Source organism: Equus quagga, chromosome 12 (genome assembly GCF_021613505.1).
Source record: "Equus quagga isolate Etosha38 chromosome 12, UCLA_HA_Equagga_1.0, whole genome shotgun sequence".
NCBI classification, from domain to species: Eukaryota; Metazoa; Chordata; class Mammalia; order Perissodactyla; family Equidae; genus Equus; species Equus quagga.
This window is the reverse complement of record NC_060278.1, coordinates 43009552-43023330: the sequence shown is the minus strand read 5'-3', so window position 1 is coordinate 43023330 and position 13779 is coordinate 43009552. Positions and strand designations below refer to the sequence as shown.

Here is a 13779-nt window from a genome sequence, read left to right as displayed (position 1 = left end):
TGTAATATAGAATGTTAGATGTTTATTTTTCATCTTTAATATATGTTATTAAATATAATATTAATAACTACTATTAAATATATAAACATACATAATGTAAAACACACGGGATTTTAGAAACCCAATTCTCTTATTACCTAAGAAAACCATCTGTAAAACAACACCTGCTCAATGTGGTCTCTAAATAGATAAAAACTGGTAACTTTCTACGTATTTATACCAAATTTACCCTAGCCAGTAATTAATAAAAGTCCTGTTTCCGGGTTTGGGAAGCAAAGGTAATCAAAAATGTTTACATAAACCATATAATGGAAGGCAGAAGTCTGAGAAAAACTCATCTGTAGCACACCTGAATTATAAGAGATGCTACTATATAGGGATGAGTCTTTCTAAAGACTAAAAGGTCAACTTTTTATGGTACGATATAGCGCTACCTATGTATGCTCCATTCACACACATCCCCGTGTTTACCATATTGCAATTGTCATTTATTCCCGGCATCGGCTACAGGAAAGCTTTTTAACAAGGCTCTGGAGAGGTCCAAGGAAATATTAAAAGGTATCACGAAAACTTACCTCTCTACCAGTTAGAACATGTCTCGCCAATTTCACTTTGGCAAAATTTCCCTTCCCTATTGTTTTTTGTAAACGGTAATTTCCAATGTGAGGCTGTTCGTCTGTTGCTGACGTAATGGAGTTTCTACACCGAGGGATGTTCTGTCTGCTACTTGACTTGGGAGGCTGGATATGTGGTTCAGTATATCCATCCACAGATGTATGCTAAGAAAAAGGTTACAAGATTTCATTGTTAATTAAGGTACATTATAAAAGGACAGTTAAAAAAACTACAAAATATTTTCATTAAAAATTCATCTTCAGTGAAAATACACTGCACTACATGATTTTAAAGTCTGAGCATTCTATTTATAATTTCTACTTGACTTTGGCTCCCTTTGCCAGGGGGAATATGACTATCTAAAATGAAATGTTCTGCAGTGCTTTAGGCATATGATGTGATTAAAAAATATAACGCTTAGATAGCCGGGAGCCCACAGAGCATTACTCCTCTAAGGGTGCTACCCCTTTAGGTTGAGATGACAACACAGTCTAGGATTGCTTCATGAAAAGGGCAGAGTCTTTAATGCCAAGAAAACCAAGCTTAAGAGTACAGTTCTGTTTCTGTAAACTAGCCCAATTACTTGTCATGGTCACTCGTTCATTTGCTGGGCAAATAACTTGGCCAGCTGACCAACCAGCTGCCAGCTTCAAGTAGATGTCTGATTGACGCCTGCCCAACCCCCTCACACACAGCTTACCACGCCCAAGCAAGAGCTATCTATCGCCCTGCCTGGATCCATGACCCAGCACCCACTGTATTCCTCCTCAGTGCTGTTCTTGAGGCTAACATGTCACTCTGTCTCAGCCTCACACTAGCCTACAACTGCAATGAATAGCTGAGCCTGTTCAATTGCAGGCTCAGTGCCTGAGGTTCCAGGTAAAGCTGCCTCACAGACTCTGCCCTTGTCTAGTTTTGTCTGCATTTTTTCCTTTTTTTTTTTTTTTTTGAGGAAGACTGGCCCTGAGCTAACATCTGTGTCCATCTTCCTCTATTTTATGTGGGATGCCTGCCACAGTGTGGCTTGACAAGCAGTGCGTAGGTCTGCACCTGGGATCCAAACCACTGAACCCCGGGTCACGGAAGCGGAACGTGCCAACTTAACCAGTACATCCGGCCAGCCCCTGTCTGCATTCTGACATACGTAAAACTTCTAGCAGTTTTTGTGAAAACATAGAATCACACGCGATAAACATAACATCTTTCTCTAACTGGCTTCTTAAACATAGCTGAAGATGAGTAGAACAAATTAGCAAAAGAAAGGGATACCTTTTATTTGCAAAGTAACTAATTCAGACTCCTCATGTCATCCTAAGTATTTGACCAAAGCTTGTGAAAAATTGTGATCAGAAATTTCTTAGAGGCAACATTAAAAATGACTCCACTTCCCAGTCTCATGCAAAGCACAAGTCAAGGTCACTTTTCTATCTGTTATTACTTTCTGATTTTTTTTTTAACTTGGCTCAGTATCAAAGGGTTTCTCAGTGTCTTACACACACCAGCAGCCCTGGCCTCATTCTGAGTTGGTGCTCCTTCGGTGTATTCTCACAGCAAACTGTACTTCCATATATGTCAGCACCATTCCACTGTACTATTAGACACTTACTTCTCTGTCTCTGCCACCCACCGTGAGCAATTCGAGGGCAGGGATGTTTTCTCTTCATCTCTATATACACCACATTGTAGAGTGCCAGACACAAAGGAAAGATTCAAAGAATCAATAGTTCTCGTGATGCTGTCCCTGGACTAGCACCACCAGCATCATCTGGGAACCTGTGAGAAATGCAAATTCTCTGGCCCTGTTCCTGTCCTACTGAATAAGAAACTCTGGGGGCAGGGTCAGCAATCTGTGTTTTAACAAGGCCTCCAGGTGATTCTGATGCTGCCAAAGTTTGAAAACTACTGCAATAAACAATGTGAAAAGGAGGTAAATACAAAGTTATTCAGCGGCTCTTAGAGACTTTTCTACTATCTGAGCACAAACAAGAGATTTCAATTATAACCATTTTCTGAGAACAGAAGTATTACAGGTTGCTGTGATATTTCCCACAAATAGTACTTCTCCACCTCAACTTGTTCTGTAGGGAATGTGGTCTTGTCCGTCCTTCAAGATTTAATCTTATCTCTCCTCAACAAAGCTTTCTATGTCTTTTCACAGAGCAGAGTTGATTACCTCTGTCTTCTACTGCCATCTATACATCCAGGGAAAACTTCTACTATTGGAATTGCCACACCATCTTCTAAGAGTGCATCCATGGTGCGTTTTCACTGTTAGACCCCAAGCTTGTTGAGCTCCCTAACTTAATAGAATGTTAGGCACAAAGAAAGAACTCAATGCATACTTAGCTAAATTGAAGGAATTTAGGACTCTTGTGCTCCTAATGCCCATACAGAATGACTTCTAAGGAATGATTCCTTGCTGTCCAAATCTTTGATGTGAATAATAGGAGGATGAGTTAAAATATTTGAGTTGTAATCTAGCTCCCAATGCTGGTTGCAGGGTATATCCTAACACTAAACCAAACTATAACACTAAACCAAACTATGACAGACTGCATTATTAGCCCCAAATTTTCATACCCTTTGCCAGGTATCTTTCCAATATCCTCCCACTAGGGGAGGGCATAGTTCCCCACTCTTTAGGGTTCAGTCATATGATTTGCTGTGGCCAATAAAATAAGTTGAAAGTGACACTATGCCAGTTCTAAGTTAGTCATCAAGAGGCCTTGATGTGTTTCAACCTGCTGTCTTAAACTTCTGCCATCACCATGAGAAGGACGTGGCCAGGCTAATGGCAGAAGGAAGATGAGAAATACACAGAGCAGAGCCACTCCCAGCTGAGCCTGGATTAAATCAACTGATCCCCAGATACCCCTCTGATTCATGAGAAGTAATACATGCTTGTTAGTCTCAGCAACTGGGTGCTGGGATGATTTGTTACGCAGCAATGACCACTGATACACAAAACTCACAATTTTTAGATTAAGAGATAAACATAAGGGAACAATGAACAATTAGGAGATTTTTAGCAGACATGTTCAAATTCTAGTAGAGTCTGCAAACAAAAAAAGAGAGGGGGGGGGGTTATTATATAATCAATTCCCTAAGGAGAAACTCTTGATCAGGTAAGCTACATAGGGGCAGAACCCTTGACTATTTCGTATCCCCAGCAAAAACAGCAAAACAGAGGAGTCAGCAAACTTTTTCTGTAAAAAGTCAAACAGTAAATACTTTAGGATTTGCAAGCTGTACACTGTCTCTGCTGCATATTCATTTTTTTTCCAGCTCTTTAAAAATATAACAACCTTTCTTAGCTCAGGGCCATACAAAAACACACCAAAAGGCTGGATTCAGCCGATAGGATGTAGTTGGCTGACCCCTAGTGTAACACATCATATTTTGGGATGCAGGATTAAATTGTTTCTGGCTGATTCTACCAACAGAGTGCAGATTCCAGGAAAAGCACAGGCATGGCTGTGTCTGTACTTGGAGAGCAGAGAAGAGGACAGAGGGCTCTCCCCAAAATATCATTCCTTCTTATCCCACCCCCTAAATTGGGAAGGGTGGTATATTCTCCAAAATCCTTTTTTTAAAATGAGATCTTCTAACTTTCAACATTAAGCATGATCATTTTATGAGCCATTCAAATTACACAAAATGCATTTAGCTGTCTTAAATTAGAAAGTAAAATAGAATATATAGCATATGTTTTATATTATATAATCCTGATTATAAAACTCTCACTCAAATTTTTTTTTTCTGCTTTATCCTCCCAAACCCCCCGTACATAGTTGTATATCTTAGCTGCAGGTCCCTCTAGTTGTGGGATGTGGGACGCCGCCTCACCGTGGCCCGAAGAGCGGTGCCATGTCCACGCCCAGGATCTGAACCCTGGGCCGCCGCAGCGGAGTGCATGAACCTAACCACTCAGCCACAGAGCCAGCCCCCTCAAACAAGTATTTTTTTAAAAAATCATCTTTCCTTAGGATTGTCACTGCATCCCTCAGGAGCACAATCTTTTCTTTAACAAACTCTTTGAAGAGTAATTTGGGCTAACTGACCTCACTTCTCCCTGATCAGTCGCTTAACTCTCCAATAGGAAACCTGGCAAAAATACGAATTCAGCTCATGCTGGATTAGACGGTGAGTTTAATTAAGAACTATCTCAGCCCTAAGACTAGTAGAGATAAGAAGTTATGTTAGCTCAATTACGGAATGTCTACAAGTTTTAGTCCCCATCTGTACCTAAAAATACAAATTCAGATTTGCCATTTTCTTTCTTCAAGGTGTCAACTCAATCCAATAGACCTTGAATTCCTCCATTCTTTCTGCAGCAGTGGCAACATGACACTAAAGCTTGCCCTGATTATAGGTAACAGTTTCATCAACTCTTCAAGTCTGCATCCCATACATTACTAGACTCCAATTCCTGAATAATAATAGAACTTCCTCTGCCTTCAATACCAACTGAAACGAAATTCTTCTACTCACTAGCTATGCATCCTTGGGCTGGCTGTTTAACATTCAGGTGCATGTTTCCTTATGAGGATAATAATAAAGCCTACCTCATGGTCATTCTGAGGATTAGATCAAATAATTTAATAAAGGTGCTTAGAATAGTACATGATAAGCACTATATATAAGTTTTTGTTAATTAAAACCACACAAATAAATAAAGAAACAAAAATAACCCACCTCCAAGACCAGACAACCAATCCCACATTTCTGCCATTTCCCTGAGCATCTCTTGCCTGCAACCACTTCTGGCACCAATTTCTGTATCAGTCAGGTTTCTTGTCTGCAAGCAACAGAAACCAACTCAGGCTAACTCAAGTAGAAAAGGAATTTTTTGGGGCCGGCTCCGTGGCCGAGTGGTTAAGTTTACGTGCTCCATTGTGGCGGCCCAGGGTTTGGATCCTGGGTGCGGACATGGCACTGCTCATCAGGCCACGTTGAGGCGGCATCCCACATCCCACAACTAGAAGGACCTGCAACTAAGATATACAACTATGTACAGGGTAGGTTTGGGGAGATAAAGCAGAAAAAAAAAAAAAAGATTGGCAACAGTCGTTAGCCCAGGTGCCAATCTTTAAAAAACAAAAAAGAAAAGAAAAGAAAAGGAATTTTTTCAGGTAGCCTGAAAACTCCTGAAGGATGAAAATTCTATTCTAGTGAAAGGAGACAAGAATGTACAAATAGCCAAAATAAGATAATTATACTTGGTAATATGGGCTAAAAAGAAAAAAAAATGAGGTGACGCGACAAGAGTGACTAGGGACGGACTTGGGGTGAGTGCTACTTTAGACAGAATGTATGGGAAGGATGCTGTTGGAGCCGGACCTAAAAGATGTCAAGGAGGTAGATAAACAGAGGGAAAGCATTCCACGCAGTGAAATGAATAAATAGAAAAATCCCAAGGTTAGATCATGCTTTGTAAGTTCAAAGAAGAAAAATACCTAGGAACACAGTACATTAAACCAGATACCCTTTTCAAAGGCCTACATCTTGAAAATTCAGTTGTATCAAAGGAAAAACTACAACTTTATACTATTAGCATTCAAACTGTCTAAGTTACAGATATAAATCCCTGTACATTCGACCATACCAAGCCAAGTTTAAATGGCAAAAGAAGGTGCAGCTTGGCTAAAAATGAATGAATAAATGAATGAATAAACAAATCAAGCAACAAACAAATGATTAAAGATAAGCCGCATCTCCATCTCACAATTTAATTTAATCCTGAACAGTTCTTCTTTTCTGCCTGAATCAAACAACTTTTGAAATCAAGAGAAAATCTGGCTAGGACTAGAATTTCTGCTTTCATAATTTTTTACTATATGAGAACTGCAAAATCTGAGCTATCCAGAAGGAAAATGGTAATAGAAGCTATCACATATTGCAGGGTTATTAGGTGCTAGGGGCTGTATTAGATGCTTTATATGCATTACCTCTTTTAATCTTCATAACAACTCTATCAAGAAGTGCATCACGATGATCCCCCTTTTACAGATAGGAAAAATAACGGCTCGGAGAGGTTACGTCCCCTTGGATTTTGACTCTTCTAGTGTTAATACCAGGTCCTATATAAATATCAATCAAGGTGCAAATGTGTGTATGTTGGGGTAGGTGTGGTCTTTATGAGCTTATATCTCCACATCCTATTCTCTGGATAAAAAATTTCACAATCAAAAAATTAGTGGACGTGATTTTATGCTATTCCTAACATGGATAGCGTAATGGTCATCCAGAAAGTTATCAACTCCCAAGGACAACACTGGCCACACTGGGAACATACCAAAAAGAAAACTGGCATACATTTATTTAAACCACATAGACAGTAAGTAGAGTTAGTCAAAGGGCTGGAATTTTGAGGGAATAGAGATAACTGTCCTATTTTTAAAAATGGGATGGATTATGCTGCCAGCGCAAGAAAAGGGAAAACTTCACTAGGTGTTTTATTTTGGCTGCAGTTTTTCAACTGGCTGAACTATTTCTGACTTTGTTGTGAAAATGAGAAAGTTGCCTGGGGACTATAAAGATCTCAGCTACTGAATGTGGTTTAGGAAATCAAAGAAGAACAGGTGCCTTAGAAGTCAATTAGGATCTAAGCTTCCACAATTTTGTTCCCTGTATTCATGCCACAGGTAAATATACCTCAAAATTAGGTCCCAATTTTAATTGCTAAACTTAGATCCTCCCACAAGGATGTATTATCCTTAGGTTTCTTCCTAAGCAAGGACGATGTTCTTCCACATGCTACCTCACTAGCTTGGATAAGGTTTATTTCTGTCTATGATTTTCACTACCCATCAACTGTTGTCAAATCAGATATTAAAAAGGACAAGCACTACATCTTCTCATACACATAATTACCAACAGTTGAGCAGGAAGAGCTCTCCCACATGGCACTCACAACGGCGTTAGAAAATCTTGAGTTAACAGAAAGTCACCAAAGTAACTCCAAAGCCTTCTGCTTCATCTTACTTTTTGAAGTCCACCTCCTATCTCACTATTCAGTGACTCGTTTACTCACTCAATCAAGAAAAATTTACTTTGACCTACTATATGCAAGGCATTATCCAACATGCTAGAGAATCGAGAGAAAACTAAACATAAAAAAATCCCTCAGAAAGTTTACATTTTAGCAGAGGGAGGTGGAGGGAAGAGCAAAGGATGATAAATCTGCAAACAAGTAAAAAGATAAAATGCCAACTGCGGCTTACAGAATAAAAAGAGAAATCAGGCAGGGTAAGAAACAGGAAAGAGTGGTCACGGATGGTCTCTGAGGAGGTGACATTTTGTCAAGGCCTGAATGAAAGGAAGGAGTCTAGAGGTCAGGCGTGAGGTCTGGGCTGGAGGTACTAATTTGTAAGTAATTCTTCAAAAAAATAAGCACTTCCTATTTACCTTTCCTTTTGAAACATCAAAGTTGAAAAATAAAATTACATTTATTTATTCTCTTCCCATATGTATGTGTACACACACTCCTCAAAAACCCACTGATCTTGATCCCTCTAACATTTCTCCAAGTTGAGGATACCTAGTATCTAACCATGAGGAAGGAGCAAACACGTCCCAGAGATAAGGAAGCCTGTTAACTCTCAAAATGGATTGGATTTTCTCCTTTATGAATGCCCTCTCACCACACTTGAAAAGGTGATACTGACTGAAAGGGATACTAAAAAAAGAAAGAAAACAAACTCTCCAAATTATCCAACGGTGAACAGATACAGCTCCTTATTCTCTGCTATGGTTAGTGTCAACCATATCAATTTGTTAAAACTCACTCTAATATCAAAGTAAACCACGTCTTTGATAACAGCCACTGGATCTGCTTGGTGACTGAATATTCAAACATTCCTGAGATATCACATCATGTATTAGACCTGAAGTTAGGGCTGCCACAGCCCTCCTTCCGAGGACTCTAGAATACGCTACTTTTGCACACCACAACAACTCTTTTGTCAGCTGACATTAGCACCAATACAGGCCACGGCAATTTAGAAACAATAACCAAATTTCTATTTCTCAAAGTGATTTTTTTAAAAAGGGAAGTTTCTACTTCCAACAATGGATGAATAGTTTGTATTTAACTAAGCTTAGCAGATAAAAACAGAATCTCTAGATAAAATATTAAAAGCAATTGTTTGAAGGCCCTGAAGAGCTAGAAAAAATGTAGGCAAAAACTGGAGGGAGGTTGATCATTGTAAAAAGGGAACCAAACAGGGTGAAATTTTCATTTTTACAGTTTCCACCTGGGGCAAACCTTGGTCCACCTAGTTCCAGGTGAGTGAAACTCAAGCAGAAAGTAAAAGATTTACTGGCTAATGGAGTCAGAGGATGGAGTTGGGGGCTAAAAAAAATAGCTGGAGAGTGAAAAAGAAAACTCTGGCAAAAATGATTTCACAAAGAAAAAAACTGTGAAATCTTTATATAAACTATAGGTGCTTTGCTGAGCCCTGAACCAAAGTGAGCAAGAGAAACTCCAGGGAACATGTTGGAAGGAGACAGCTAGAAGGTTAAGAAAATAATGGAGATTTGGCTGCTGACCACCACAGAGGAGGCTGAATTTGAAGTCTGAGTGAAGCCAAATTAACGGCCTAGTAAAGCAAAAATGACCACTGTTTAGAGGAAGATAACTATATCCAGAGTCTCTATAGAGTATTATTGACAATGTCCATTATATAATCAAAACTTACTAGATACATAATGGAACAGAAGAATGTGACTCATTGTCAAGAGCAACAGCAGTCAATAGAGACAGAGTCCAAGATGGTCCAGAAGTTGGAATCAGCAGGCAAGAACTTTCAAGCAGCTGGGATAAGCATGTCTTTAAAAGTAAAGGAAAATGTGATCAGAAAGAACAAACAGATGGGAAGTATCAGCAGAGAAGAGGAAACTACAGTAAAGAAACAAATGGCAATTCTAGAACTAAATAGTACAATATCTAAAGGAAAAATTCACTGAACAGGCCTACAGCAGATTGCAAAGAAGAAAGGGTCAATGAACTTGAAGACAGATGAATAAAAATTAGCCAAGCTGAAGAACTGAGATTAAACAAAAATAAAGATAGCCTCTATAATCTGTGGGTCAGTATCACACAGACTAACATATCTGTAAACAGGGTCCTAGAGAAAGAATAAAAGGGATTAAAAAAGTATCTGAAGTAGTAATGGCCATATAATTCCTCTAAACTGTGAACTCCAAGCAGGATAAATTCAAAGAAAACCAAAAGTAGGCACATCACAGTCAAACTACTAAAAACCATGTATAGAGGGGGAAAAAACCTTAAAAGGAGCCAGGGAAAAACAACAAAATACATACAAAAGAACAACATTATAAACGGTAGTTCACTTCTCATTAGAAACAATGGAGGTCAGGTGCAATGGAAAATTTTTGATGTGCTGCAGAGAAAACAAATGCAACCTAAAATTCTTTATCCAGTGAAAATATTCTTCAAAAAAGGAAGGCAAAATAAAGATATTTTTAGATAAACAAGAACTGAAAGAATTTGCTGGCAGAAGACATAACTATAAGAAATGCTAAAGAAAGTTTTTCCGGCTAAAGGGAAGTGACCATAGATGGTAACTAAATGTACACGAAGGAATAAAGAGCTCGGGAAATGGTAAATATGTGGGTAAATATACAAGAGTACGTATTTTTTCATCTCTTATTTCTTTAAAAGACATATGAATGTTTAAAGCAGAAAATTCTAACACCATATTGTGGAGCTTACAACATAAGCAGACGGAAGTATATAAGAAAAAGGTGAGGGGAATTAAAAGATCTTACAAGATTCTTACATTTTATCTAAACTGGTACAATATTAACCCTATGTAGACTGTACACATGGATTCATTCTGTAATCTCTAGCAACCACTGGAAAAAAAATGCACTGAAAAAATGCAGAGGCATGAGTAAGAAGTCAACAGAGGAATTAAAATGGAATACTAAAAAATATTTGATTAACTCAAAAGTGGGAAAGAAAGGAAGCTAGAGGAACACCACCAATAATAACAAAAATCAGATGGGACAAAAAGAAAAAAAAAAAAGAGCAAAATTATTGACTTACCAAAACATATCAATAATTATATTTAATGTGAATAGACTAAAAATTTCAATTCAAAGAATGAGATTATCAAATAAATTTTTAAATTAAAAGATCCAAATATATGTTGTCTCCAAGAGATATACTTTAAGTATGAATACACAGATAGACAAAGTAAAATTATGGAAAAAGATATACTATGCAAACAGTACACAAAAGACAGTTTGAGAAGCTGTAATAAAATCACACAAAATAGGTTTCAATATAAGGAGTATTAACAAGTAAAAAGACACATTTCATGATGATGCAAGGGCCAATTCATCGGGAAGATATAACAATCTTAAATGTGTATGTGCCTAGTAACAGTTTCAGTAAACAAAAACTGACAGCATGAAAGGGAAAAAATACACAAATCCAAAATAACAACTGGAGATTTTAACATCACTTTCAATAGTTGAAAGAAGAACTTCAGAAAAAAAAGCAGTAAGGGTGAGAAGATCTGAACAACACTATCAACTTAAGGTGGGCTACAGATTCCTTGAAGCACAGTTCACACACTCCAAGTCAAGAACTTTCTCTAGATCCTTGAAGCGCTACATATCAAATTACCTTACTGAAAAACTGCACACACATATTATTCTAGTTCTCTTTGGAATGACAACTTCAGCTGTTTTATCAAGGACAACTTAACGAACAGCCACATCTGTATAAGATCTCATTAATAGTGATTAACACCTATCTCAGAAGGAGTCCAGCAATAAACCTGAGTTTGTCAGAAAAATTCTCTCAACATTTATGCTTCCTTTATTATATTATTGTACAATAATGCTTCCCTCCTTGCCCGATTTCTGTGTTACAAGGTAAATTCTCATTTTAAATAGCACAATGATGAGTGGTTACAGTGAAAGTAGCAGATTTCTGAGTGTCAGAAACTTAAACAGCGGAAAAAGAATGCTTACCGAAAAGGGAAGGCCTACGGATTCCCTTCCTGTGTGTTCCTACAACACCTGGGACCCTACACTCTTCTCCACAACACTTAGTACCTTACAGTGCAACTGCCTTTTAAAAAAAACTCTCTTGTACTAAATTGTGAGCTTCTAAGTTGTCAAAGCACTATACCTTTTACATTTCTTTATCATTCAAATAGTGGCTGTTGCATGAATGGACTCACTAAATATGTTATCTTTTATTGTAAGCACCACACCTAAATTACAAATAGGAAAAAACCCATTTTATCTTATATAGTAAAGTTTACTTCAATAAGATGCCAATAGATTTGATAAGACAGTCATGTAACTATTTGTAGAAGGATAAAACACAGAAAATGAAGTCTGACAATGAAAACAGAAAAAGTTATTAAAATGAATTGCCATGAAAACCCTCCAACAGCTACCAGGCCACGCACTCCACGAATCCAGGGGCAAAGTCACACAGTGTGCTGATCCTGCCTGTCCCTAAAGAGAACTGCATAATTTCCCAAACTTTCATATTATAAGTGGCCATTTTTCCGTTTTTAGGAGCCAGAAATGAGTTTGAATTTAAAACCTAAAAAGTATGATACTAATGAAGAAAAGTGGCCAATACAATTTATTAATAGAGATCCAAGGAACCTAAAGAAAATCTTCACCAATACCAGTCAACAACATAATAAATAATTATCATTACAGTCAATTACGTACATAACTCGAAGGCAAAGTTAACTCTATACAAGAAAAATCATACACTTTATCACTTCAATTTGAAAAACATGGAGCAGCACTGAGTGATAAGCCATAAAAACAGAAACAAGCTAACAATATCCCATCAAATGCTCTCATTCAACATTACAGCAGTGCTAGAGAGACCAGCAAGGCTTTTTTTTTTTCATTCAACAAATATTTATTATTTCTTTTGTGCCAAGTGTTATTCTGGGTGTTGGACCTACAGGAAAAAACTAACTTTATCTTTTCATTTTTCTCATCCTCCATATCCAAAAACCCATCGTCACATCCAGTTCACAGGCCAAACTTTCTCAAATATCTCTTCTCTCCATCTCCACTGCCCCCACCAGAGTCCAAGCCACTCTGTAGATTTGCTTATAGCACTCACCAAAGTAAATTCCTCCCTGGAATACAGCAATCCCCTCCTAAGTGGCATCCCTACTTCCAACTTCGCTCCTCTCCTAGCCCTTTCTACATAGAAGTCATAAATAATCACTGAAAATGCAAATCAGTTTATTCTACTGCTTAATAGTTCCAGTGGCACTTAGAATAAAAGTCTAATCCTTACTAGGGACAACAAGGGTCTGTCACTGCCTGACTCTCTAAGTGCATGTTTCCTCTGGCTCCCACGCTGTAGCCACAATGGTATTGTTTTGTTTCCCAATGGCACCAACATCTATTTCATTTCTTTTTCTGGAATGATCTAAATTTTCATCATTCACATCTCATCCTAAATACTAATTTTTTTCACAGATGTCTTACCTGACTTCCAATTTATGTTCTTATTGTACCTTGGTCATTTTCTTCATAGTGATCATAAGTTTATAGTTATGTTTTTATTTCTGTATTTATTTAGTATCTCACCAACTAAACTGTAAGATCCATGAGAGTAGAAATCTTGTCTGTTTTGTTCATTTTAGACCCAACGTTTAGCATAATACCTGATACACAGTTGCCATTCAGTCTATATTTTTTAAGTAAATGAATGAATCATTTTAAGCAAATTTGCAAAAATATCGATTTTTCTACAATCATCTAAAAAGAGATTGTGTTTCAACATCCATGCTTCCTGTTTTTGATTAACAATCCATCATGGATATAAATTAATCAAAATATAGCTAAGAACAAAAATAATTTAAAAGTGTAAAATAGCCTGACCATGGCAAGGGAGCGATGAACTGACCATGTGAAGACTTGCGGACATAGTGTCGGACTTCAGCAAGGCTTTTTAAGAAGAAAAACACACAGGGGAAAGATTTATTTGTAACATCGTTCCATCACCGGCATGAACATAAACCTAGAAAATGCAAGTAAATCAATAAAATATCTTTTGGGAGTACTACTTGAGTTCAACAAAGTTACAAGAGGGAAGAAACATCCTTAACAATGAACCACATTCTGGAAGAATCACTTGGT

General features: G+C 37.7%; 1 protein-coding gene across 1 annotated transcript in view; it reads right to left on the bottom strand.

Annotated features, from left to right (window-relative positions):
- The window catches only part of MARK1 (microtubule affinity regulating kinase 1), a gene marked incomplete at its 5' end in the record, with an annotated part of 113516 nt that overhangs the window by 60618 nt on the left and 39119 nt on the right, over nucleotides 1-13779 (bottom strand). Inside the window, one exon of the mRNA XM_046678016.1 lies at nucleotides 576-779. Within this exon, the coding sequence (XP_046533972.1) occupies nucleotides 576-779 (204 nt within the window). The remainder of the gene's footprint in view (nucleotides 1-575; nucleotides 780-13779) is intronic.